Source organism: Zonotrichia albicollis, assembly GCF_047830755.1.
Source record: "Zonotrichia albicollis isolate bZonAlb1 chromosome 34 unlocalized genomic scaffold, bZonAlb1.hap1 SUPER_34_unloc_1, whole genome shotgun sequence".
Lineage (NCBI taxonomy): Eukaryota > Metazoa > Chordata > Aves > Passeriformes > Passerellidae > Zonotrichia > Zonotrichia albicollis.
Genome location: NW_027428338.1, coordinates 208,213 through 235,173, shown reverse-complemented (window position 1 = coordinate 235,173; position 26,961 = coordinate 208,213). Strand labels below are relative to the sequence as shown.

The 26,961-nt window shown below is 60.0% G+C and overlaps 2 protein-coding genes across 2 annotated transcripts; both read left to right on the top strand.

Annotated features, from left to right (window-relative positions):
- Positions 1–474: 474 nt before the first annotated feature.
- Positions 475–14,708, top strand: LOC141727313 (neurexin-2-beta-like; the record flags this gene model as incomplete). The annotated part of the gene is made up of 7 exons (XM_074533747.1): positions 475–696; positions 2,922–3,103; positions 4,108–4,279; positions 7,176–7,265; positions 9,818–10,137; positions 10,801–10,879; positions 13,484–14,708. Coding segments are annotated over 7 exons (1,805 nt in total), but the record flags the coding sequence as incomplete, so codon positions are not given.
- A 144-nt stretch (positions 14,709–14,852) lies between these two features.
- FRMD8 (FERM domain containing 8) lies at positions 14,853–20,127 on the top strand. Its single transcript, XM_074533746.1, has 10 exons — positions 14,853–15,038; positions 15,520–15,678; positions 16,357–16,458; positions 16,543–16,601; positions 16,728–16,894; positions 17,235–17,423; positions 18,137–18,260; positions 18,361–18,543; positions 18,992–19,196; positions 19,886–20,127. Exons 1-10 carry the CDS (start codon positions 14,981–14,983, stop codon positions 20,011–20,013), a joined length of 1,374 nt encoding a protein of 457 aa, XP_074389847.1. The 5' UTR covers positions 14,853–14,980; the 3' UTR covers positions 20,014–20,127.
- The last annotated feature ends 6,834 nt before the right edge of the window (positions 20,128–26,961 follow it).

Sequence of the window (26,961 nt, the reverse complement as noted above, 5' to 3'; positions counted from 1 at the left end):
TCCCCCAAATTTGGGGGCTCACCCCTTTTTGTCCACCCCCCAAATTCAGGGGTTCCTCTCTCTTTTCACCCCCCCAACTTGGGGGCTCCCCCTCTCTTTTAACCGCCCCAATTTGGGGGTTCCCTTCTGTTTTCACCCCCCCAGTTTGAGGGTACCCTCCTCCTTTTTCACTCCCCCCCAGTTTGGGGTTTTTCACTCTTTTTCCCCCCCAAAATTTGGGGGCTCCCCTCTCTCTTTCCACCCCCCAAATTTGGGGGCTCGCCCCTTTTTGTCCACCCCCCCAAATTTGGGGTTCCTCTCTCTTCCCCCCCACCCCTAATTTGGGGGTTCCCTCCTCACCCTCCCCCCCTCCCCCCCCAAATTTGGGGGCTCCCCCCTCTCTCCCTCCATCTCCATCCGGGGGCTCCTCCCCCCATTTGGGGTCCCCCTCGCTGGGGTCCCCCCGGCGCTGCCGGATGGGGGGGGGTCGCTGAGGGGCCGATGGGGGGGCCGGGGGGGCCCCGGGGCGCTGGGGGGTGCTGGCGCTGGGGGCGCTGGGGGTGCTGGGGGTGCTGGGGGTGCTGGTGCCCCCCGCCCGCCCCGCCCGCGTCTCCTCCAGCCTCTCGACCACGCACCACGTGCACCACTTCCACGGGCGGCACGGCACGGCGCCCATCGCCATCAACCGCGCGCCCTTCCTCACCCGCGGCCACCACGGTGAGCCCTCCTCATCCTCATCCTCATCCTCATCCTCATCCTCATCATCGTCATCGTCATTGTCATCATCCTCATCTTCCTTATCATCATCCTCATCTTCCTTATCCTCATCCTCCCTTATCGCCATCAACCGCGCGCCCTTCCTCGCCCGCGGCCACCACGGTGAGCCCTCATCATCCTCACCTTCCTCATCATCATCATTACCTTCCTTATCATCATCATCATCATCATCAACCTCCTTATCCTCATCCTCCCCATGGCCATCAACCACACGCCCTTCCTCACCCTACAGCCACCACGGTGAGCCATCCTCATCCTCATCCTCATCCTCATCGTCATCCTCGTCATTGTCATCATCCTCACCTTCCTTATTATCATCCTCATCATCCTTATCCTCATCCTCCCATGGCCAATCAACCGCGCGCCCTTCCTCACCCGCGGCCACCACGGTGAGCCCTCCTCATCCTCATCCTCATTGTCATCATCCTCACCTTCATCATCACCCTTATCATCAACCTCGTTATCCTCATCCTCCCCATCGCCATCAACCGCGCGCCCTTCCTCACCTGTGGCCGCCATGGTGAGCCTTCATCATCCCCATCACCATCCTCACCATCATCCTCACCTTCCTTATCATCCTCAACATCCCCATCCTCATTCTCACCTTCCTTATCCTCATCTTCACCTTCCTCATCATCCTCATCCTCATCCTTTTTACCCTCCCCATTGCCACCAACCACATGCGCCATGGTGAGCCTTCATCATCGCCCACATCATCGTCCACATCATCCTCCTCATCCTCCTCATCATCCTCACCTTCATCCTCATCCCACTCACCATCATCCTCCTCATCCTCCCCATCGCCATCGCCCTTCCTCACCCATGGGCACCACAATGAGCCTTCATCACCCTCAATACCATCACCTTCATCCTCCTCCTCCCCATGTCCATCCACCGGCCCTTCCTCACCCGCAGCCAGCTCAGTGAGCCTTCATCACCCTCCTCATCAGCCTTCCTCATCCTCTCAGGGACCCCAAAACCCTCATCATCATCATCATCCTCATCTTCAGCCTCACACTCCCTCAACTTCCTCTTCACCATGACAGGGACACAGATGGCCTTCCTCCCCCTCTTCCTCCTCCTCCTCCTTCACCCCCTTCTCCTCCTCCCCCTCCTTCCTCTTCCTCCTCCCCCTCCTCCTCCTCACTGCCTTGGGAAGGTGGGACAGCCTTCATCCTCCCCCTCCTCCCCTCCTCTTCCTCCTTCTCCTCCTCCTGTTTCTCACCCTCCTCCTCCTCCCCAGCTGCTCGCGGGTACTTCAGCCTGGCCTTCCTCCCCCTCCTCCTCCTCCCCTGTCACCGCCTCTTCCTCCTTCTCCTCCTCCTCCTCCTCCTCGCTGCCTTGGGAACCTGGAACAGCCTTCCTCCCCCTCTTCCTCTTTCTCCTCTTCCTCCTCCTCCTCCTCACGCCAGGCCCGGGCAGGGTTTGGGAGGGCCCTGTGGGGGTCACGTGGTGGTTTTGGGGTGGTTTTGGGGTGTTTTTTTGGTGTTTTGTGATGGTTTTTGGGGTGCATTCAGGTGGTTTTGGGGGTGTTTGAGTGTTTTGGGGGTATTTTGGAGTGGTTTGGGGAGTGTTTGGGGGGTTTTTTTTTGTGTTTTGTAGTGGGTTTTGGGTTTTGAGTGGTTTTGAGGTGATTTGTGATGGTTTTAGGTGTGTTGGCATTTTTTGGGGTGTGTTTGGCATTTTTGGGGTGTGTTTGGTGTTTTTTAGGTGTGTGTTTGGCTGTTTCGGGATGGTTTTGGGGGTTTTATGGTGTTTTTTGCCTGTTTTGGATATATTTTGGATGTGTTTGTGCACCCTCAGCCCTCGTTGCAAGGCCATTGGGGGGGTTACATGAGGGACCCCCACACATTGGGGGGTCCTGATGGCCCCACAGCCCCTCCCCCAAATTCAGAGCCCCCCCCCCAGCTCTCAGACCCCTCCCCATTCCTCAGAGTCCCCCCTGGATGTCATGGACCTCCCCCAAATTCAGAATTCCCCATAAACCCTGGGGTCCCCCCTCAAAAATCCCAATTCACCCCCAAACTCCGGGGTCCCTCCTGAAGTCCCCAAATTCCAGGGGGTCCCCCTGCACTCAGCGACCCCCAAATCCCCCCCACCCCCAGATCTGGCTCCCCTTTTCTTGCCCCCCTGACCCCGCCATTTTTTTCTCTCCCCCCCCCCAGCGGGCACCACGTACATTTTCGGCAAGGGGGGGGCCCTGATCACCTACACGTGGCCCCCCAATGACCGGCCCAGCACCCGCGCTGACCGCCTGGCCCTGGGCTTCAGCACCCGGCAGCGCGACGCGGTGCTGCTGCGCGTGGAGAGCGCGGCCGGCCTCGGCGACTTCCTGCAGCTCCACATTGTAAGGGAGGGCAAAAAAATTGGGATACGGGGGTGCTGGAGGGGCTGGGAGGGGCTGGAGGGATAGAGGGGTTCAGGGGTCTGGGGGTTTAGGGGATTTAGGGGGTCTGGGAGTGTTCCTGTGCATGGAGAGCGTGGCCGGGCTCGGCGACTTCCTGCAGCTCCACATTGTAAGGGGGGGTCAGAAATTGGGGTACGGGGGTGCTGGAGGGGCTGGGAGGGGCTGCAGGTACAGGGGGGTTTAGGGGTCTGGGGGTTTAGGGGGTCTGGGAGTGTTTCCTGTGCATGGAGAGCGTGGCCAGGCTCGGCGACTTCCTGCAGCTCCACATTGTAATGAGGGCTCAGAAATTGGGGTCTGGGGGTGCTGGGGGTGCAGGCAATCTTCAGGAGATCTCCAGGGGTTCCTGGACTTGGTGATTTCCTGCAGTTCTGCATCATGAATTAGGGGTTGGGGGCTTCATGGGGGTCCTGGGGGGGTTTGGGGGGACTCCTGGTCAAGGTTGGGTTTGGTGACTTCCCTCAGCTCCACAGCATGAGAGGGGACAAATCTGGGGTGCAGGGGGGTTAATGGGGATCCTGGGGGGCTTCCTGCTAAAGGCTGGGTTTGGTGACATCCTGAAGGAAATAATTGGGGTCTTGGGGTCCTGAGGGGGTTTAGGGGGCACTCTGTGGGTTCCTGTTAAAAGCCAAATTTGGTGATTTCCTGCATTGTAAAAGCAGCCAAAATTGGGGTGCAGGGCGTTTAATGGGGGGCTCCAGGGCTTCCTGCTAAAGGTTGGATTTGATGACATCCTGAAGCTCTGCAGGAGAGGAAAAAATTGGGGTCTGGGGGTCTTGAGGAGGTTTGGGGGTCTGGGAAGGCGGGGGGGCTCTGTGGGTTCCTGTCAAAAGCCAAATTTGGCGAGTTTTTTGCCTCATAAGAGCATCCAAAATTGGGGTGCAGGGGGGGGAATTGGGGGAGGTGGGACAGGGCACCCACCGGCGCCCCCCGTGCCCACCCTGCAGGTTCAGGGGGCCGTGGGGGTCCTGTTCAACGTGGGCACCGAGGACATCGCGCTGGAGGAGCGGGGGGCGGCCGTCAGCGATGGGCGCTTCCACGTCGTCCGCTTCACGCGCAGCGGCGGCAACGCCACGCTCCAGGTGGACGGCGGCCCCCTGCACGAGCGCTACCCGCCAGGTACCCCCCGCCGCGCCCCGGGCACCCCAGGGCCCCCAGAGACACCCCCAGGGATGGCCCAGGTGTTTCCCCAGGGCTGCTACAGACGCTACAGGTGTTCCCCAGGTACCCCCAGGTCTGTTACAGACGCTACAGGTGTTCCCCAGGTACCCCCAGGTACCCCTCAGGTACCCCCAGGGCTGTTACAGACCCTACAGGTGTTCCCCAGGTACCCTCAGGTACCCCCAGGGCTGTTACAGATGCTACAGGTACCTCCCAGGTACCCCCAGGTACCCCAAGGTCTCTTAAAGAACCCTACAGGTGTTCCCAGGTGTTCCCCAGGGCTCCTACAGACGCTACAGGTGTTCCCCAGGTACCCCCAGGTCTGTTACAGACCCTACAGGTGTTCCCCTTAGGCTCCTACAGATGCTACAGGTGTTCCCCAGGTACCCCCAGGTCTGTTACAGACGCTACAGGTACCTCCCAGGTACCCCCAGGTACCCCCAGGTACCCCAGGTCTGTTACAGACGCTACAGGTGTTCCCCAGGTACCCCCAGGTACCCCTCAGGTACCCCCAGGGCTGTTACAGATGCTACAGGTACCTCCCAGGTACCCCCAGGTACCCCCAGGTACCCCAAGGTCTCTTAAAGAACCCTACAGGTGTTCCCAGGTGTTCCCCAGGGCTCCTACAGACGCCACAGGTGTTCCCCAGGTACCCCCAGGTACACCTCAGGTACCCCCAGGGCTGTTACAGACGCTACAGGTACCTCCCAGGTACCCCCAGGTACCCCAAGGTCTCTTAAAGAACCCTACAGGTGTTCCCAGGTGTTCCCCAGGGCTCCTACAGAGGCTACAGGTGTTCCCCAGGTACCCCCAGGTACCCCTCAGGTACCCCCAGGTCTGTTACAGACCCTACAGGTGTTCCCCAGGTACCCCTCAGGTACCCCCAGGGCTGTTACAGACCCTACAGGTACCTCCCAGGTACACCCAGGTACCCCAAGGTCTCTTAAAGAACCCTACAGGTGTTCCCAGGTGCTCCCCAGGGCTCCTACAGATTCCACAGGTACCCCCAGGTACCACTCAGGGACACCCCAGGGCTCCTACAGACCCCACAGGTACCCCCCAGGTACCCCCCAGGGCTCCTACAGACCCCACAGATAACCCCCAGGTACCCCCAGGTATCCCCCAGGTATCCCCAGCTACCACTCAGGGACACCCCAGGTGCTTGGGGACACCCCTATGGCACCTTGAGACACCACAGGGACACCCCTGGGACACCCCAAGGCACCTCAGGGTGCTCAGGGACACCCCTGGGACACCCCCATGGCACCTGTAGGGACCCCAGGGCACCCTCAGAGCACCCCCAAGCCCCCCATGGCACCTTCGGACACCCCGGGGTCACCCCAGGTGCCTGGGGACACCCAGGGTCCCCCCTAACGAGGGCACTAACGAGGCAGCGCTAACGAGGGGTCCCACGGCCACACCCCCTGCCCCTCCCCCGCTAATGCCCCCCTAAAGGCCACATAAACCCCCCCAGGGCCACCCCCACCCCGGTGACGCCACGGCCAGGGCTGGGGACATCAGCAGGGGCGTCACGGCTGTGGGGACACCGATGGTCACACCGTGGTCACGGCGTGGTGGCACCACCAGTGACATCTGTGGTGGCATTAAAGGTGACATGGTGGTTGTGACACTGTCCCACCATGGTGGCACTGATGGTGGCACTTGTGGTGACACTGATGGTCATACCGTGGTCACGGCGTGGTGGCACCACCAGTGACATCTGTGGTGGGACTAAAGGTGGCATGATGGTTGTGCCATCGTCCTGCCATGGTGGCACTGGTGGTGGCACTTATGGTGACACTGTGGCCACGCCAGTGTGATTCCAATGGTGACACCCTGATGGCGCTGTCAGTGACACCATTGTCCCACCATGGTGACGTTCATGGTGACACCGTGATCCCATCATGGTTGACACTGATGGTGACACCAGGGATGAGGCCGCGGTCACAGCGTGGTGACAGTGTGGCCACACCGGGCTGCCATAAATGGTGCCACTGGTGATGCCGATGGTGACAACAGTGGCAAGACCATGGTCCCTCCATGATGACAGCAGTGGTGGCACTAATGGTGAGACCATGGTGACACTGATGGTGACACCAATGGCCAGACCACAGTTCCACCATGCTGACACTGATGGTGACGCCATTGGTGCCAGTAATGATGGTCCCACCATGGTGACACTGATGGTGACACCAATGGCAAAGCCACAATCCCACCATGGTGACACCAAAAATGCCACTATAATGAGACCATGGTCCCATCATGGTGACACTGATGGCGACACCAAGAGTGCCACTAACTGGCCACTAACTCATGAGACCACAGTCCCATCTTGGTGACACTGATGGTGACACCAAGAGTGCCACTAGCTGGTCACTAAATGATGAGACCATGGTACCATCTTGGTGACACCAACAATGCCATTGAGACCACAGTCCCATCTTGGTGACGCTAATGATGCCATTGAGAACACGGTCCCATCTTGGGTCACCAATGATGCCACTGACAATGACACCACGATCCCATCTTGGTGACACTGATGGTGACACCAATGACAAGACCACGGTCCCATCTTGGTGACACCATCGATGCCATTGAGACCACAGTCCCAACTTGGTGACACTAATGATGCCACGAACAATGACACCATGGTCCCATCACGGTGACACCAACGATGCCGCTGACACCACGGTCCCACCACAGCGCTGCCGCCGCCAATGCCGCAGTGCCACCATTCCGTGTCACGGTGACACAGCCGTGCCGCCACCGCCGATGCCCCCGCCGGTGCCACCCCGTGCCGGTGTCCCCGTGCCCTGCCCCGTGTCCCCGTAACGCTCTTCTCCTCCCTCCGAAGGCAGCGGGGACAGCGAGCGGCTGGCGCTGGCGCGGCAGCGCATCCCCTTCCGCCTGGGGCGGGTGGTCGATGAGTGGCTGCTCGACAAAGGTAACGGCAGCGAGCGCCCCCCACACCTGGGCACCCCCCACACCTGGGCACCGCCCCCACACACCTGGGCGCCCCCCACACCTGGGCACACCCGCTTGTGGCCGGCACCCAGAGATATTTTTGGGGTCCCAGGTGTCTGGAAGCCACTGAATTTGGGGAGTGTCTGGGATCCCCCCAACACCTGGAGGCTCCCACACCTGGGCACCGCCACACCTGGGCGCCCTGGAATGTGGGCACTCAGGTGTGCGGGACCCACCTGTTTGGGGTCCCAGGTGTTCGGGGATCCCGGCGTTTAGGACCCCGATATTTGGGGGTCGCAGCACCTGGGCCCCACAGGTGTCCAGGAGCCACAGGTCCCGGAGGACCCTGTTGTCCAGGGACCCCCCCCAGGTGTCCGGGGATGGAGCCCAGGTGTTGGGGGAGGGGCCAGCCCCTGCCCCGCCCCCTCATTACCTGGTTAAAGGGATGCTAACGCACCTAACGGCCCCCCTAAACCGCGCTGAGCCCAGAGCCCCCCTAAAGCCGCATAAACCCGCTAAACCCCCTAACCCGCACCTGCCCCGCACTGCCCGGGGCCGGGGCTGCGCCAGGTGTGCGCAGGACAGGTGTGCACAGGACAGGTGTGCACCACGGCTGGGGCGTGCGCCAGGTGTGCACAGGACAGGTGTGCACAGGACAGGTGTGCACCACGGCTGGGGCGTGTGCCAGGTGTGCACAGGACAGGTGTGCACCAAGTGTGCACCAGGTGCGTGCCAGATGTGTGCCATGGCTGGAATTTTCACCAGGTGTGCACCAGGTCTGAGCCATGGCACCGGGTGTGCACAGGACAGGTGTGCACAGGACAGGTGTGCACCAGGTGTGTGCCAGGTGTGTGCCAGGTGTTCACCAGGTGTATGCCATGGCTGGAACATGTACCAGGTGTGCACCAGGTGTGTGCCAGGTGTGCACAGGACAGGTGTGCACAAGGACAGGTGCACACCAGAGCAGGTGTGCACCAGGTGTTCACCAGGTGTGCACAAGGCCAGGTGTGTGTGAGGAAGGTGCACAGGTGTGTCCAGGTGTGCACAGGAGCCGCCCCAGCCTCGCACGCCCCGGCCCCGCCCCGGCAGGGTCCCTGCCCCTCCCCCCCCGCCCCAAATGACCCAAAATTGGCCGAATTGAGCCCGAGCGGAGCCGGGGGCCGGGGGGGGCGTTGGGGTCCCTTTAACTGCCCGGGGGGGGAGGGGGGTGGGGGTGGGAGGGGGGGCGGGGCAGCTCCTCGTGCCAGGCACACCCAGGTGTGCCCAGGTGTGTGGGCGGGGGGCGGTGGAGGGTGGGCGTGGCAGGGTGAGGCAGGTGGGGCAGTGTGGGGGCGTGCCAGGTGTGTAGGTGTGTGCCAGGTGTGGGGTGAGGCCGTGCCAGGTGTGCCACATGGGGTGAGGCCATGCCAGGTGTGGGGTGAGACCATGCCAGGTGTGCCAGGTGTGAGATAAGGCTGTGCCAGGTGTGCCAGGTGTGGGGATAAGGCCGTGCCAGGCGGGCAGCTGCCCCATCCATCCATGGGACAGTGCCAGGGTGACAGTGTCAGGATGAGCCAGGTGAGCCGGTACCTGATGTGCCAGGTGTGTCAGGTGTGCCAGGTGTGTGAACCCCCCGTCTCCATCCATGAGAGGGTGTGTGAGTGTGGGGTGACAGTGTCAGGGTGATGGCGTTGAGGTCACAGTGTTGGGGTGACAATGTCAGGGTAGCACAGGTGAGCCGGGTGTGCCAGTGCCAGGTGTGCCAGGTGTGCCAGGTGTGCGAGCCCCCACTCTCCACCCAGGCCGGCAGCTGCCCCTCTCCACCAGCTGAGGGGATATATTTGTGGCTGTGGTGACAATGTCGGGGTGACATTTCTGGGGTAGCACAGGTAGCACAGGTGACACAGGTGAGCCGGTACCAGGTGTGCCAGGTGTGCAAGCCCCCGCTCTCCCCCCCAGGCCGGCAGCTGACTGTCTTCAACAGCCAGGGGGATGTGTGTGAGTGAGGTGACAATGTCGGGGTGACATTTCTGGGGTAGCACAGGTAGCACAGGTGACACAGGTGACACAGGTGAGCCGGTACCAGGTGTGCCAGGTGTGCAAGCCCCCGCTCTCCCCCCCAGGCCGGCAGCTGACTGTCTTCAACAGCCAGGGGGATGTGTGTGAGTGAGGTGACAATGTCGGGGTGACATTTCTGGGGTAGCACAGGTAGCACAGGTGACACAGGTGACACAGGTGTGCCAATACCAGGTGTGCGAGCCCCGCTCTCCCCCCCAGGCCGGCAGCTGCCCCTCTCCACCAGCCAGGAGGATGTGAGTGGGGATGAGGTGACATTGTTGGGGTAGCACAGGTGACACAGGTGAGCTGGTACCAGGTGTGCCAGGTGTGCAAGCCCTCCCCTCTCCCCCCCGGGGCCGGCAGCTGCCCCTCTCCACCAGCTGGGAGATGTGTGTGAGTGAGGTGACATTGCTGGGGTAGCACAGGTGGCACGGGTGGCACAGGTGAGCCGGGACCAGGTGTGCCAGGTGTGCGAGCCCCCGCTCTCCCCCCCAGGCCGGCAGCTGACCATCTTCAACAGCCAGGCGCGCGTGCGGGTGGGGGGCCGGGACCGCGGCCGCCCCTTCCAGGGGCAGCTCTCGGGGCTCTACTACAACGGGCTGAAGCTGCTGGCGCTGGCGGCCGAGGGACACCCCCGCGTGCGGCTCGAGGGGGACCTGAGGCTCGTGGGGGACCCCCCGCCGCCCCCCGCGCCCCCCGGCGCCACCCCCGCGCCCCCCGACATGGCCACCACCATCATGGAGACCACCACCACCATGGCCACGACCACCACCCGCCGCGGGCGCTCGCCCACCCTGCGCGACACCGTCGCCCAGGTAAATGGGGAGGGTGGAAATGGGGGTCTGGGGTCGTGAATTTGGGGGGGGTTTAGGGGAAGGGGAGGCACTGGGACAGCTAAATGGGGAGTGGGAAATTGGGGGAGATGGATTGAAGGAGGGTCCTACCAAGGATGAGGGGGGCTAAAATGGGGTCTGGGGGGTGGATATGGTGGGTAGGGGGGTTTAGGGGATGGGGGGCACTGGGAGAGGTAAATGGGGAGTGGGGAATTTGGGGGGGGTAGGGATTGAGGGAGTGTCCTACCAAGGATGGGGGCTAAAAGGGGGTCTGGGGTCTGCAGGGTTGGATATGGTGGGTGGGGGGGTTTAGGGGAGGGGGTGGCACTGGGACAGGTAAATGGGGAGTGGGGAATTGGGAGGGGGGAGGGATTGTGAGAGTGTCCTACCAAGGATGGGGGATGAGGGGTAAAAGGGGGGAGGGTCTTCAGGGAATTTGGGGAAGGATGGGGGGTCCCAAGGGCCGGATATGGGGGGTAGGGGGGCTGAGAGTGGGGCAGGTATGGGGGGACCCCAGAGAGGCGCTGGATCCCGCACACCTGGGTGCGCTCAGGTGACCCCTGACACCCCTCCCTGTGTCCTGGGGGGCTCTGGGGGGGTTTGGGGGTCCCCAGGCCCGCACTGACCCCCCAATGTCCCCCCCAGAACACGGACGATCTGCTGGTGGCCTCGGCCGAGTGTCCGAGCGATGACGAGGACCTGGAGGAGTGTGAGCCGGGCACAGGTGGGTGCTGCTCCGGGGCCCCGGGCACGCGCGTGTGGCACGGCCTGGCACGCGCGTGTGGCACGGCCGCAGAGCCCGGGGCTCTTCCCCAAACCCCCCCGGCGGAGGTGTGCACACGCACAGGTGTGGGGAGTGCACACGCACAGGTGTAGGGGTATGCAGGTGTTGCACACGCGTGTGAGCAAGGAACATGCCAGGCTGCTCACGGCAAGGGGACACGCGGGTACGGGAGCTGCTCACACACCTGGACAGGTGTGCACACACAGACACACACAGACACAGACACACCTGCACAGGTGTGCACACACCTGAACTGTTCACAAACACTTGGACAGGTGCACACACGCACACACCTACAAAGGTGTGCACACAGACACACACAGACACAGACACACCTGCACAGGTGTGCACACACCTGAACTGTTCACAAACACCTGGACAGGTACACCCACACCTGAAGTGTTCACACACACCTGTATAGGTGTGCACATACACCTGAACTGTTCACACACACCTGGACAGGAGCTGCTCACACCCTCACAGACACAGGTGTGCATACACACCTGAGCTCACACACACACCTGAGCTCACACACACCTGAACTCACACACACACCTGAACTCATGCCTGCCCCACAAACTCAGCCCCCCCCCACATCAGGGTGCCCCCCTTGCACACCCAGGTGCCCCCCCTTGCACACGCCCTCCCACCTGTGGCCCCGCCCCCCCACCTGCACAGGTGTTCCCGCCCATTCCGAGCGCACACCTGAGCTCAGGGGCTGTGCAGGCCCCACCCCCACCCCCTGCTTCCCCTGACGGACGGACACTCGGACATTCGGACATTCGGACACTTGGACAGACAGGGAGGATGCCCCGGTCTGGGGTCATCCCGTGTGACACCTGCGCTGTCACACCTGCGCTGTCACACCTGTGCTGCCACCAGGACCTCGGCGAGGACCCTTCCCCACCCCCAGTGTCACACGGTGACACCCCCTGGACACCCCCAGGTGTCACCTGGACACTGGAGACCCCCCGGACACCCAGCACCCACAGGTGTCACCTGGACACCTGGATGTCCCCAACAGGTGTCCCCAGGACACTCCAATCCCCCAAAACCTGATTTGTGGGGGAGTGGTGGCAGCGGTCAGGGGAAGGGGGAGGAGTGGGGGACGGACAGATGGACATGGACGGACAACGGACAGACAGTGGACGGACAATGGATGGACAATGGATGGACAATTGACCATGGATGGATGATGGACAGCGGTCCATGGATGGATGGATGGATGGGAACAGATCCAGGGATGGATGCACGGATGGATGGACACATGGATGGGTGGATCCATGGAGAGCTGGACCGGTGGATGGACAGATGGACACACGGATAGGTGGATGGGTTGAAGGATGGATGGATGGATGGATGGATGGATGGATGGATGGATGGATGGACACAAGAATGGACGGATGGAGGGACGGATGGATAGATGGATGGATGGATGGATGGATGGATGGATGGATGGACACAAGGATGGACGCATGGATGGATGGATTAGCAGATTTGAGGTCAGATGCTGGATCTGAGGGTGCACAGACATGTGGCCAGGTGGCTGCAGGGGCGGATTTAGGGATGGATGGATGGATGGACACATGGACGGATGGACACATGGATGGATGGATGGATGGATGGATGGATGGATGGATGGATGGATGGATGGAGGATGGATGATGGATGGATGGATGGATGGATGGATGGATGGATGGATGGATGGATGGATGGAATCAAAGACAGATGGACACATGGATGAGGATTGGATGGACACAGCTGGGTTTAGGGATGGCTGAATGGACTCAAGGATGGATGGATGGATGGATTCAAGGATGGGTTCAGGGATCCATGGATGGATTTAGGGATGGACAGATGGCTTATGGATGGATGGATGGACGGATGGAAGGAATGAGAGATGGACGGATGGATGGATGGACAGATGGATGGATGGATGGATGGATGGATTCAAGGATCTATGGATGGATTTAGGGATCGACAGATGGTTCATGGATGGATGGACGGATGGATGGACGGATGGATCCGAGGCTGGTGGCCAATGGCCGGTGGCTGATGGCCGGGGGCCGGTGGCCAGTGGTGGCCGGCGGTGGCCGGGGCCGGCCGGGGCCGGGCGCTGGCGCCGCAGGGGTGGCCGCGGCACCTTCTCACCGAGTGTCTCTTCTCTTCTTTTCTTTTTGTTCTTTTTTTCTCTTTTTTCTCTTTCTCTCGTTTTTTGTGTGCTTTCCCTTCCTTCCTGCAATTTCTTTTTCCTCCACGCTAAAATCACCCGGCCCCATCCCGCGATGTAAGTTGACGGCAGCGCCGCGGTTTGCTCTTAAAAAAAAAACAAAAAAAAACCGAGGAAAAAAAAAAAAAAAGAAGTAGAGGAGGAATTAGCTAAAAAATGCAAAAAAAAAAAAAAAAAAGAAAGAAAGAAATAAGTAACCTTAGAGCGGAGCTGGCGCGGAGGCGGCCGGAGGCGGCGGGGGGGGGTCGGGGGGCGCAGGGGGCGCGGCGCCGGGGGCTGACGGGGGTCCCCCCGTCCCGTTTCTGTCTCCGCAGGCGGGGAGCTGGTGCTGCCGGCGTCCCCGGGCCCCCCCGCGCCCCCCGCCGCCCCCCGCGCCCCCCCGGGCTGCGGCCCCGACTGCGACGAGCCCTCGGGCTTCGCCTCGGGGGAGGCGGCGGACCCCGAACCCGAGCCCGGCCACGCTCCCGGCCCCGAGCAGCCGCCGGCCGACGACGAGGACTTCGCGGGGCTGGGGGGCGGGGGGAGCCCCGAGGCCGCCGCCCCTCCGGCGGCCACGGCCGCGCCGCGCGGCGCCGGGACCGAGCCCACGGTGGCGGGAGCGGCTCCGCCCGGGCTGGTGCCGGCGGGCGAGCGGCACCCGCGGGAGGGCGGCGCGGGCGGCGGGGGGCGGCGCGGGGGGGGTTCGGCTCCTCCCGTGACCCGGCGCCCCCCCGTGCCCCCCACAGCCGCGCCCGGAGCGGTGGAGGTGGTGCGGGAGGCGGGCGGCACCACCGGCATGGTGGTGGGCATCGTGGCGGCCGCCGCGCTCTGCATCCTCATCCTCCTCTACGCCATGTACAAGTACCGCAACCGCGACGAGGGCTCCTACCAGGTGGACCAGAGCCGCCACTACATCGGGGCCGCCCCCGCCGCGCCCGGGGGGGGCCCGGGAGGGGCTCCCGGGGCCGCGTCCCCGACCCCGCCCGCGGGGACCCCCAAGGAGAAAGCGGCGGCCGCGCCCCCCAAGGCGCCGGGCAAAGCGCGGCGCAACAAGGACAAGGAGTATTACGTGTGAGGGGGGGTCTCCGCGCGTGTCCCCCCGACCCCCCCCGGTCCCCGCCGCCATTCCCGGGGGGGGGGGTCTCACCCGCCCGACCCCCCCGACCCCGCCCGCCGCAGCGGGGGCGCCTCTGTGGTCTCTCTGTGTGTGTGTCCCCCCCCTCGACCCCGCCGCGGGAACCGGGGGGGCGGCGCGCGTGTGGGGGGGCGCGGGGGGCGCGCGGGACCCCCCCGCGTGGGGTGTGGGACCCCCCCCCCTCAAACCGCTCCCCTTCCCAACCTCGGATCGGTTTTTTACCGCCCCCCCCCTCGCCCCCCTTCCCCAATCCCCGGGTATTTCTTTGGGTTTATTTTTTAATTTCGAGAGCCCCGATTGGCGTCGGGATCTCCCCCCCCGGGGTCCTGCCGGGACCCCCCCAAAAGCCGCCCCGAATCCCTCCGAGCCCCCCCGGGCCGCCCCCCCCGCCGCGCACAGAGGAATACACGGTTCTATACTTCGTACAGCGGCTCCGCCTCTTCCTGCGCCGCCCCCGGGACCCCCGAATCCGCCGGGACCCCCAAACTCCCCCCGGGGAGGGGTCCCAGCCCTCCCCTCCGCCAGGGGGCGCTTCTCCCCCTCTCATGGGCCACGCCCTCGAAATTACGTCATCCTATCGGCCCCGCCCCCTCCGCCCACCCGTGGCGCTTCCGCCCCGCGCGCGGGACCGGCGCGAGCAGCCTGCGGAGCGGTGACCCCGCGGTGACCCCACGGTGACCCCTCCGTGACCCCGCTCATGGACGGGGAGGGGGAGGCGGAGGGGGAGGGCGCGTCCGCCCCGCCGGGCGCCGCCGGTGAGGGGGCGGGGCCACGGGAGGGGGCGGAGCCGCGAGTCCGGGTGTGGGCGTGGCTGTGGGACCCCCGTGGGTGGAGGGTGTGGGGCGCTTTGGGGGCCGTAAGACCCCCGGGGGAGCGTGGGACACTTTGGGGGGGGTGGTCTGGGGGAGGGCGTGGCCGTGGGACCCCCCCCGTGTGTCCTTTGGGTGTGTCCCGGGGGTGTGTCAGTCTGGGGGCGTGGGGTCCCGGGGGAGGTTTGGAGCTCCCGAGTGGGTTTGGGGTTCCCTGGGTGGGGGTCTCAGGTTCCGAGTGGGTTTGGGGTTTCCTGGGTGGGGGTCTCACGCCCCCCGGTGTCCCCAGCCCTGCCGGACGGGGCGGGGCTGTGCCAGTGAGGACGGGGGTGGTTGTGGGGCGGTGTGGGAGTCCCAGGAGATGCGTGGGGGTCCCGGGGTTTATGTGGGGGTCCCGGGAGGGTCTCACGCCCCCCGGCGCCCCCAGCCCTGCTGTACCTGCCGGACGGGTCGGCGCTGCCGCTGCCGCTGGAGCCGCCCCCGGGCCCCACGGCCGCGGAGCTGCTGCGCCGCCTGCAGGGGGCGCTGCGCCTCCCGCCCGCCGCCAGCGACGCCCTCGCGCTCTGGTTGGGGTCGGAGCTGCTCGGTGAGGGGGACAGGGGGACACTGGGGGGACAGAGGGACATGGGGGGCCAGGGGGATACGGGCATTGAGGGGACATTGGGGAGACATTGGGGGGACATTGGGGGGAACGTGGACATGGCGGGGTCACAGCTTGCGCTGTGGTTGCGGTCGGAGCTGCTCGGTGAGGAGGGACAGAGGGGACAGGGGCACATGAGGACACATGAGGACACATGAGGACACATGGAGGGACAGGGGGACATTGGGGGATATGGGGACATGGGGGGACATTGGGAGGGACAGGGGGATATGGGCATTGGGGGGACATGGACATGGCGGGGTCACAGCTTGTGCTGTTGTTGGGGTTGGAACTGCTCGGTGAGGGGGGGACAAGGGGAGGGACATTTTTGGGGACAGATGGACATGGACATAGGCAGGACATGGCCATGGGGAGACGCAAAAGGACATTGGGACATTTGGGGACATGGGGACACAGAAGGGAAATGGGACCATGGGGATATGGGGGGTTGAGGGGGTCACAGCTCAGTTCTGAGCAGAGCTGCTCGCTGACCAGGGGACATTGGAGGGTCCCATGAGGGACAGACAGGAGGATCCCCCTGGAGGATGGGGTGGGGGGGTCCCTGTGCCCTTGGGGGTCCCCGTGGGGGTCCCCAGGTGGGTGCCAGCCCTGTGTCCCCCCCAGAGGTGCAGCTGAAGCCGCGGCACCGCCCCCTGCGCCTGGTGCGGCACTGGCCGGAGCTGCTGCTGCGCTTCAGCCTCGGCTCGCCCGCGGCCATCGCCCAAGGTGAGGGGCTGGGGGGTCGCGGGGGGGACCCTTTGGGGACAGGAGGGTCCCACTGAGGGTCCCACTGACCCCCTGCCCCCCCAGATGAGCCGTGTCTGCAGCTGCGCAGGAACGTGTTCTTCCCCAAGAGCCGCGAGCTGGAGGTGAGGGGGGACAGGGGGTCCCCAATGTGGGGGGATCCATGGGAGGGGGCACGGGGGGGTTCAGGGAGGGGTCTGCGGTGGTTCGGGGGTCTCTCTGTGTGACCTGGGGGTGTCTGTGGGTCTCAGCTGCAGGAGGAGGAGCTGCTGCGGTTGCTCTATGAGGAGGCGCGGGAGCAGCTCAAGGGGGGGCGCTACCCCGTGGACCCCCCCGAGGCGGCCGAGCTGGGGGGGCTCAGCTGCCGCCTGCGCCTGGGGCCCTTCGAGCCCGGCCGGCACACGGAGCTCAGCCTGCGGTCAGCACCGGCGGGACCCTGCCCGCGGGACCCCTGCCTGTGGGACCCCCCACCCGAGGGACCCCTGCCCATGGGACCCCTGCCCGTGGGACCCCCACCCGAGGGAACCCCTGCCCATGGGACCCTCACCCAAGGGAACCCCTGAGATTCCCTTGGGGACCCCACCCAAGACCACCCCCGTGATCCCCCACCTGGGAGGTGACCACCCATGGGATCCCCGCCACCTGGGACCCACCCATGGGAACCCCTCCGGGACTGCCCCACCCCACGGTACCCCCTGACCCCCATGTTCCGCCCGTGCCCCTCCCGATCCCGGTGTGACCCCCGGTGTCGCCCCCAGGCCGCTGCTGGGGGAGCTGCTGCCGCCGGGTCCTCCGGCCCGCTGGGGGGCGCTGTTCCGGCGCTCGCGCGAGCCGGGCCCCTCCCAGCGGCTGCTCGAGGCGTTTGCGCGTGCGCCGGGCCCCGAGGCGCCCCCTGCCGGATTGTACCGGGACTTCCTGCGCCGCTGCCACGCCCTGCCTGGCTACGGGTGAGGGGGGGGGAACCCCGGTTAGACACCCCAAATGGGACATCCCCCAATTAGAGACCCCCAGGGGACACCCCGAAAGGGACACCCCAAATGGGACACCTCAATAGGACACCCCCAATGGGATGGACACCAAGGGACACTCCAAAAGGAATACCTCAATGTGACACCCCCCAATTGGACACCTTCCAATGGGACATCCCAAAATGAGACATCCGAAATGTCACACCTCAGTGGAACACCCCCAATGGGACACCTCAAAGGGACACCCCAAATTTGACATCCCAGAAGGGACACCCCCAGTCAGAGACCCCCATGAGACATCCCCCACTGATGACCCTCAGGGACCCTCACCAAGCCCTCTCCCAGTGACCCCTGCAGAGCTCAGGGACACCCCCAGATTGACGGGGACCCCCCCAAATCACCAGGGAACCCCAAAAGAACCCCCTGTGCACCCGCCCTGCCCCCCAGAGACACTCAATGAGCCCCCCAGACCCCCAGGGAGCTCTCCCAGAGACCCCCCATAATCTGAGCCCCAGAGACCCCCCCAGACCCACAGTGACCCCCCCAGGACTCCTTCTAGACTCCCAAGATCCTCAGTATCTGGGATCCCCCCCAGCATCTTCACCCCACACTGCACCTGGGGCCCCATAAATTTGGGGAGGACCCAGAATTTGGGGTGACCCAGGTGTGTTGTCCCCCCTCCCCGTTTCCAGGTGTGCCTTTTTCCCAGGAGCCATTGAGCGTCCGTCAGGGGGGCTGCTGGCCCGGGGGGGGCTGCGCCCCGTCAGCGTGGCCGTGGGACTTGAGGGAGTCACCATCATTGACCCCCGCCAGAAGGTACTGGGGGGTCTGGGGGGGCAGGATGGGGGTCAGGGGGACTCTGTGGGGCAGGATGGGGGTCAGGGGGCTCTGTGGTTAACCCCTGTGCCCTCCCCAGCACGTGCTGCTGTCCCTGACATACCCCGAGCTGTGCTGGGAGCTGGTGGGGGCCGTGGGGCAGGACGGGGACTCCGGGGGGCAGGAGGGGGACCCCACGGAGCCCCCCCAGCTGTGGCTGGAGTTCGATGGGGACCACGAGGGAGCCCCCGTGAACCGATTGCTGCGCGTGTTCTCCCCACAGGTGCGAGTGGGGGGCTCTGGGGGGGAGTTTGGGGGGAGCAGAAGGAGGGTTTGGGGGCGCTTTAGGGGGAAGCTGGGTGGGGTCCCTGGGGGATCAGTTTGGGGATGTTTGGGGATCCTGGGAGGGTCAGCTTGGGGGTGTTTGGGGATAATTTGGAGGCCCTATGTGTGAGCTTGGGGGTCCCGAGATGGGTCCCAGGGGTGTTGTTTTGGATATCCCTGGGGGTGTTTTGGGGGTCCCTGGGGAGGGGGGTCTCTGGGGTGGATTTGGGGTTCCCTGGGCGGGGTCCTGGAGGTGTTTGGGGGTCCGTGGAGGGGATTTGTGGGTCCCAGGGGGGTCTCTGAGGGAGCGTCCTGGGGGGAAAGGTTCGGGGGTTCCCTGGGGGGGTCCCGGGGGGTTTTGGGGGTCCCTGGTGGGGGTCTCGCTCCGGTGCTGACAGCGCCCCCAGGCGGAGCTGATGAGCGCCCTCATCGAGTGCTGCATCGAGCTGGGCGGGGCGGCCCCGCCCCCCGAGGAACAGGCCCCGCCCCCCGCCGGTGCCGCAGCCACGCCCCCCGAGGCGGCCGGAGCGCGTGGCGCCCCCTTGCGGCGGCAGGAGAGCGTGACCCGGCCCCGCCTGCAGCGCCTCGCGACCATCGACTACGTGCGGGACGGTGCGACAGGCGACAGCGCGACATGGGGGACAGCGGGGACATTCGGGGCATTGGGGACATGGGAGACGGCGGGGACATGGGAGACATCCGGGACATGGGGGGCATTTTGGACATGGCGGGCATTCGGGACATGGGGGACAGCAGGGACATCAAGGACATGGGGAACAGTAGGGACATGGGAGACATTGGGGACATGGGAGACATTGGGGACATGGGGGACAGCAGGGACATGGGGGACAGCGGGACATGGAGGATACCTGGAACATCGGGGACATCTGGGACACTGGGGACAACCAGGACATGGGGGGCAACGGGGACATGGGGGGTACAGGGGGACATGGGGACAAGGGGGCTATCAGGGACATCGGTGACATGGGGTACAGCAGTGACATGAGGGACATTGGGCACAGCGGGAGGTATACGGGGAGATGGGGGACAACAGGGACCATGCTGGAATGGGTGGGCATGGGGGACACACACACACATGGGGTGACCCCAGCTGCTGGGGGGGTATGGGGTCGAGGAGGGGGAGAGGAGGGCGGTCACAGGGACATGGCGGGGGGGGGGGACAAGGACCGTGGGGGGGAGTCTGACCAGCAGGGGACACAGCGTGGTCTGGGACACCTGGGGGGTGGCACAGGTGACCGTTCCTGCCCTAAATCCCACCCCAATGTCCCCCCCCCATGCAGGGCAGGAGCTGCGGCGGGTGAAGCCCCCCCGGCGCTCGGCGTCCTTCTTCAGCCGGGGGGGGGCCGGGGGCGGCTCCTACAGCCCCGTGGCGGGGGGCACGGGGGGGGCCGGCTCCGAGCAGGGCTGAGCCCCCCCGGGACCCCCAAACCCCTCCCAGTTCAGACTGGGAGCACTGGAAGCCCCCCCCTCTTTGTACTCACACACCCCAATAAACTGCACTGACCCCCGGCCCCTCTCCCCAGACAGGGTTTGGTGGAATTTGGGGCATTTTGGGGCAAATCAGGGTTGATTTGGGTTAATTCAGAGCAGTTTGAGGTGGTTTGATACCAGTTTGGGGATGATTTTGGGTGGTTTGAGGCGGATCAAAGCTGATTTAGGGTGGTTTGTGACTTATTTGGGGTGTTTGGGGTTAATTCGTTTTGATCTAGTTTGGGATATTTGGAGCTGATTTGGGAACATGCAGATCATTTTTCCAGCCAGTTCCTGGGGGGTCTGAGGGAGTTGGGAGATTTTGGGGCCAGTTCTGAGGGATTTGGGGCCTATTCCAGGCGGTTTGGGGTCCATTCAGGGGACTTTGGGACAAGCCGCAGCAGTTTGGGGCCAATTCTAGGGGGTTTGGGGCCAGTTCTGGGGGGTTTGGGGCCCATTCTGGGGGGTTTGTGGCCAACGTAGCCAAATGGCGGCCCCACGTGACAGCAGCAGCCATTTTGGGCTGGGGACTCAGGGACACGCGTGTGTCACACATGTCACACTTGTCACCTGTGTCAGGGGCTTCTGTGTTGAGAGGGCTTCTCCCTCTCATTAGCACTAATGAGACCTTTGGGACAAATTCCACCATTTTTAGGGCAAGTCCTGCTGATTTTGGGGCATCGCTCGTTGTCCATTTGGGACCTTCACAGACCCACATAAAATCCCCCTATTTCACTATTTAACCCCATTTTCCTCCCTTTTCCCACCCAGCAGGGCTGCGTTTATCAAAAATATCACATTTTCTACCCATAAACTACACACGCCTCCACTCTGCGGCAAAACTGCCTCAGTCCCGAATAACTTCATTTTCTCAAAGTGCTTTTTAGAAATGTAAGGATTTTTTAAGGCAGAACCGGTGAGGGTTTTGTGCTGTGGGAGGGGTCGGTGTTATCAGGGCCTTAAGATCACAGAGAAACTGCTCTGAAATCCAACATTTACAAACTAAAATAAAAATATCTGATAGGATAAAGAAATGTTTTGGAATAAAGATTATCTGAGGGAAATCGTGAAGGACGCGATCCCCCTCCCGCCTCACGGGGCTGGTCCTGTGGGAAGGCGCCATTTTGGGGGGGGGGAGGGCAGGTTATGACTGAATAAAAATTATATTTTTCTGAGGAAAATAAGACATTTCTGAGGTAAAACTTAACATTTGTGAGGGAAATAAGACATTTCTGAGGCAAATCGGGAACTTTCTGAGGGAAATGAAGCATTTTTTAAATACAAATCAGACATTTGTGAGGGAAGTAAGACAGTTTAGAAGCAAGTAGGACACTTCTGAGGCAAATCGGACACTTCTTGAGGGAAATCAAAACATTTTTGAGACAAACCAGACGTCTCAGAGGGAAGTGAGACACTGATGAGGTAAAATCAAACATTCCTGAGGCAAACCGGACATTTTCTCAGGGAAATCGGTCATTTTGTGACGGAAGTCGGCCATTTCTGAGGCAAATGAGATTTTCCTAAAGGGACTCGGGCTTTTCTGAGGTAAAACCAAGGAGAAAAGGGTGATTTTTTTAACCGTTCAGCCTCTCCGGACGCGGCAGAGGTGACTCGGCGCTTCCCCCGCCCAATGCGGAGCGCACGGAGAGATGACGCCGCACTCCCGCACCCGACACCGCCCCCGCGGCGACTGCGGCAAAGCCAAGGGAGGGGCCTGGTGAGGAGGCGGGGTCCCCATGTGGACCCGCCCACTGACGCCTCACTCTCGGATCCCTCCGCGCGTGGATCCCTCCGCCGGCCACATGGCCGGAGGTCACTTCACACTGGATCCTGCCGCTGGATCCTTCCGCCGGATCCTTCCGCGGCCGCTCCCGCCCCCAATTTTCTTTTTTTTTTGCCTGTAAAATGAGCGTGGGGGAGGGGCAGAATGAAAGTCGGGGCTGTGGGGGAGGGGAGTGAGCGGGGGGGAGGGCGTTTGTGCCCATTTAGCCGCGGTTTGAGGGGCCCCGGGAGGGGGGGATGCGATGAAGTCCCCTCCATGCACGCGCTCCTTTTCGTGAGGTAATTTTTGTGCGAAAAGTCGCTAAAAAGAGTCGGGTTTTAAAAAGCTGTGAAGCCTCAAGGAAATGGTGGGTTTGTCTAAAAAACCCACTAAGAAAGGGGGCTAGGGAGACTGGAGGGGCAGCCTCCCATTTTGGGTTTAAAAGCAGCCATTTGGGTTTAAAAGCTGAAAAGCTGCAGGGTTTGGTTTAGTGGTGATTTTTGAGGGCAAAACCTGTGTCCTGTACTCCAAAAATGGCTTAAACTCACCTTAAAGTGCTGTTGAGGCTCTTTGGAAGCTTTAGTGCTATCCTAGTTTAAAAAAAATCTAAAACTGATTTTTTATTCTATTTTTTCCCCTAAGAAACACTAAAGAGTTGGAGAAGAGCATCTTTCTAGAGAAAAATGTTTTGAAATTACCTCTCCAGGCTCAGCTCCTGAGGAAAAAGCAGCTTTTGGGGTATTTTGATGCAGAAAACATGAACTTTGGCCATGTCAGAGTTGCTAAAATGATTTTAAATTTTAAATTAGGGCTTAAACCAGCTGCACATAGGCGAATTATTGCGGTAAAAATGATAATTGAGATAATCCTTCCATAAAACCCGGGTATTTTTGTGGAAGGCCTTTTCCAGCACCTGAAATGGGGGGAAGAATTACATTAGAGAGCCTTAATGGTGGAATAGCCCAGAAAATCATTAATAATAATAAGGAAATATTTTCTCCCGCAGGAAACGCCCCAAAAAATGTCGGAACAGCTCCTCCCACACCCCCAAAATGCCTCATTGTTTTCGTCAGCAGCTTTAATTAGCCCCAGAGCAGCTTTAATGAATGATAATTAAAAGGTTGGGGATGGGGGTTGTCCCCTCCCTTCCAGCATTTTTTGGGGTGTCATTTCCTGCCCGGAAACGCCTCAAAATGCCAAAAAAAGTGGTTTAAATTGCCAAAAAATGCCCTAAAATGCATTAAAATAGGGGGGGTATCCCCCTTATTGAAAATAGAGACTTCCATGACTCAGCATGGCCTGAAATTGGGCGAAACACAAAGATTTTGAAGCATTTCTGTCGTAAAAAAGGAAATAAAAATGGTGGTTAGGGCTGTGCTGTATCATGTTGGGAAAAAAGGGTTAAAAAAGGGTTGTTTGGGCTTTTTGAGGAACAAAAACTGGTGAAAATTTGGGCTTTGGGGTCTGTGTTCCTTCAAAAACTTTTTTTCCATCCAAGATTTGTGGCCCTTAAGAGGAGAAACGGCGCCTTTTTGGCAGCGGCCCAGCCCGGTGACGCAGCAAATGCAAAAACCTGAGTAAAATGAATGAATAAAAAACCTCTAAAACCACCCAGGAAGGTCGAAGCAAGGGATTTTAGGGCAGAATCGGCCAAACCGAACAAAAAAACCTCTGTTAAATTTAACCATTTTCGTGCTGGACTGCGTGGGCCGGCCGAAGGTCCACGGCCGCGGGGGGACGCGGGGGGGGGGGGGGGGGGGCGCAGTTTGTGAGGGGAAAAAATCGAAGAAAAGGGTTAAAAAAGTGAAATAATGAAAAAAGAAGTTTTTTCACACTGCGGGCGGTGATTTTGGGGGGCATTTTGGGGGTTGCTGCCCTTTTTTGGCGATTTTAGGGACTATTTTGTCGCCCCCGCGGGGGCGGGGCTGGGCCGCTTATAAGCGAGGGCCCCGCGCCGGCTGCGCCCGGCCGAGAACCAGCCCCGAAACGGCCCAAATTCGGCCCAAAACCGCTTCGAGCTGCTCGATTTTATACAAAAAAGCTCCTAAAATGGCTTTATTTCCTACCAAGAGCTCTAAAAATGGCTTTATTGCCTACCAAAAGCTCTTAAAGCTGCGATATTTCATAGAAAGAACTCCTAAGACTGCTTTATTCCATAAAAGCGGCTCTTAAATATTTATTTAAGGAGAAGAGACAAAAGATGTTTCCTTTATGGAAAACTGAGCTCTTAAAGCTGCTTTGTTTCTATAAAAATCCTTAAATTGCGGTGATTCCACTAATGGAAAAAGCCAGGGCGAGCCGGGGCACTCTTAATTGAAAAAACTGAATGAAAAACCTTTAAAAAGCTCTTAAAGCTGGTTTTTATTCAAACCGAAGCTTCTAAGGCTGGTTTTTAAGAAATCGCTGCTTTCAAAGCCGATTTCTGGGAGAAAATGCAGCTCTCGCAGCTCTTTAATTCTTAAAATATCCTAATGTGATATTTTCAAAAAGCCGGAGCTAAGCTGGGGCGATTTTATTTAAAAAAAGAGCTTTTTAAGCTTCTTTAATTTAAAGAAAGAAAAAGCGCTTGATACGCTGTTTTCTGCTAAAAAAGCTCCTAAATTCAATTTTATTTAAAAAAAAAAAGCTTTTAAAGCTTTTTAAAAATGTAATTTTGTCCCCATGTGGGGCCGGGCCGGGCAGCGCAGACGGGGGCGGCCGGTTTGGGGTGAAATGCGGCATTTTCAGGATCAGGATGGATTGAGAGGAGCCAATTTTGAGGGAAGAGCAGGAAAACTGAAGAGTGAAGATGGAGTCGGCAGGGAAAGGAAAGTTTTTCTTCGCAGTGGCCCCATCAGGGAGGAAAAAAGGACTTTTTGGTAAAATGGCGGCAGTTGAGCAAGGGAGGAGCAGAAAGAAGAGAGGAAAACAAGGCAGAAAGACAGAAAATAGAACAAAAAAGTGAGAGAAAATAGAAGAAAATCAGAAAAAAATAGAAAAACTTAGAAAAAAGAAAACAGGAACAAAATTGAAAAAAATAGAAATTGGAAAAAAGAAAATTGAAAAAGCATAGAAAAAATGAAAAAAAAGAGAAAATAGAAAAATAAAGAGAAGAAATTGGAGAATAGAAGAAACTAGAAAAAATTAGAAAATTTAAGAAAATAGAAGACATTAGAACAATGAAAATCGAACAAATAGAAAATAGAAGAATATAGAAAATAACATAGAAAAAATGAAAATAGACTGTAAAATAAATAGAAAAAAAATGCAGTTGGAAAAAATACAATTGGGAAAATGAAACTAGAAAATAGAAAATTATAGAAAAAAAGAAAAACCCAAGTGCTGAAAATTTTGAGAAGATGGAAGTGAAAGAAAACAGGGAAAAATCAGAAGAGAGAAAATAGAAGAGAGGAAAATCAAAGAGGATTTAGAGGAGAAAATAGAAGCGAAAAATAATGAAAAAAAGAAGGATAAAGGGAGAAAAAGGAAGAAAAATCCCGATTTGGGTCCCGGAGCCAGGAAAATTGAGGAATTTGAGGAAAATGCCCCAAACGGAGCCGGAGGCAGCGGCCGGGTGAGGCCTCACCCCCTTGGGGGGTTTGGGAATTTTGGGGGGATTTGGGGGGTTTTGGGGTTCTGTCGTTTCAGGCGCCGCCGCCGTCGCCCCCTCCCCTTTTCCCCCTTTTTTCTATTAAACTCCCCAGAAATGGGGAAAACCCCCCAAATTCCTCCAGCGCCCTCCGGCTCCGCCGCTCCCGCCGGCGCCGCTCAGTAAGTGTCCGAAATCTTTTGTTTTTATCCCAAAGGCGTCGCGCGGGAGGGGCCGGTGATTAAAAAAGAAAAAACAAAAAAAGGGGAGAGAAATGATCAAAGAAATGTTTTGTATTTTTTTCTTTTTGGGGAGGGGGTGGGGAAAGAGGGGAGGGGGTGTCTCGAGTTTTTTTCCCCCCTCAGGGAAGCAGCAAAACGCAGGGAAAAAAAGGCAAAAAAAAACGGTGAGAAAAAGCCGAGGAAAGGGAAAAAAAAAAAAAAAAAAGGAAGATTTAACCAGAAAAGGCCAGTCTGCACTCAAAACGCGCTCAGGAGATTCCGGCAGGGATTTGAGGAGAAAACCCCCAGATCTGGGGTATGCAGAGAAGTAAGAGTCGATTTAATTTCTTTTTTTTTTTGGGGAGGTCGGTTTGTTTTTGGTGGGTAGGGGGCGGTTTTGGGGTGTTTTCCGCCCTTTCCGCAGCCGCAAGTGAGAGGAGTCAGCAGCACCAAAAAGAAGCTTTTTTGCCCCAAAGTGAAGCTGGAAGAGCAGGAATGAGGCTCCGAGAGATTTCCTTAGGAAAACAAAAAGTAAAACCCCCCCAAAAACCCTTTGGAGGGAGGGGCTGGAGCAGGCGTGGGGGGAGGGGACAATAATCATGTTTTCAGGTTTTTTCTCCAAAACCAGCAGCAGGAATGCTTAAATTTTAGACTTTTGTCCCCAAAACGAGTAAGTGTAGGAGCGAGCGAGGGGCGGGGAAGCCTCAAATTTGAGGCAAAACCCCCCAAAATCGGCGGTGGCAGGTACCGGGTGCGCCCCTCCCCCACCCTGAGCCCCGCCCCCCCCCCCGGGACCCGCGCGGGTGGGGTGGGGGGAGGGGCGGCGGATTTGGGGCGATTTCGGCCGCTTTGGGGCGTCGGGAGGCGGGGGGAGCGCGGGGACCCCCCCCGGACGTGGCATGCGGGCACCTCCCGACCCCAAATCCCCCCAAAACCGGCGGAAAACCGCGACCTTCGGGCGGTTTGACCGATTCGGCCGCTTTTCCCCCAAAAACACAGATTGTGCTGACAGGGTGTGTGTGTGGGGGGGGTCTCGTGGGTGTTTTTTGCAGCCCCGCCGGCCCTGCCCCCGCCAGAGGAGCCTCCAAGAGCCAGAATGGGGCAAAAAAACCCCAAATCAGGGTCTGCAGGAACAGTAGGGAGCCAGAAATTGGTATTTGTGCCGCTTTCACCCCAAAATGGGCCACTCCAGGGATGGATGGGGAGGAGGGGGAGCTTTGGGTTTGGCTGCTTTGCCCCCCACCTTAAAAAAAAAAAACCCCAAAATTGCAAAAATTGCCTTCAGAATGCGCTGCTCATAGGGCCCGCCCCCATCTGGGAATTGAAACCAAAACC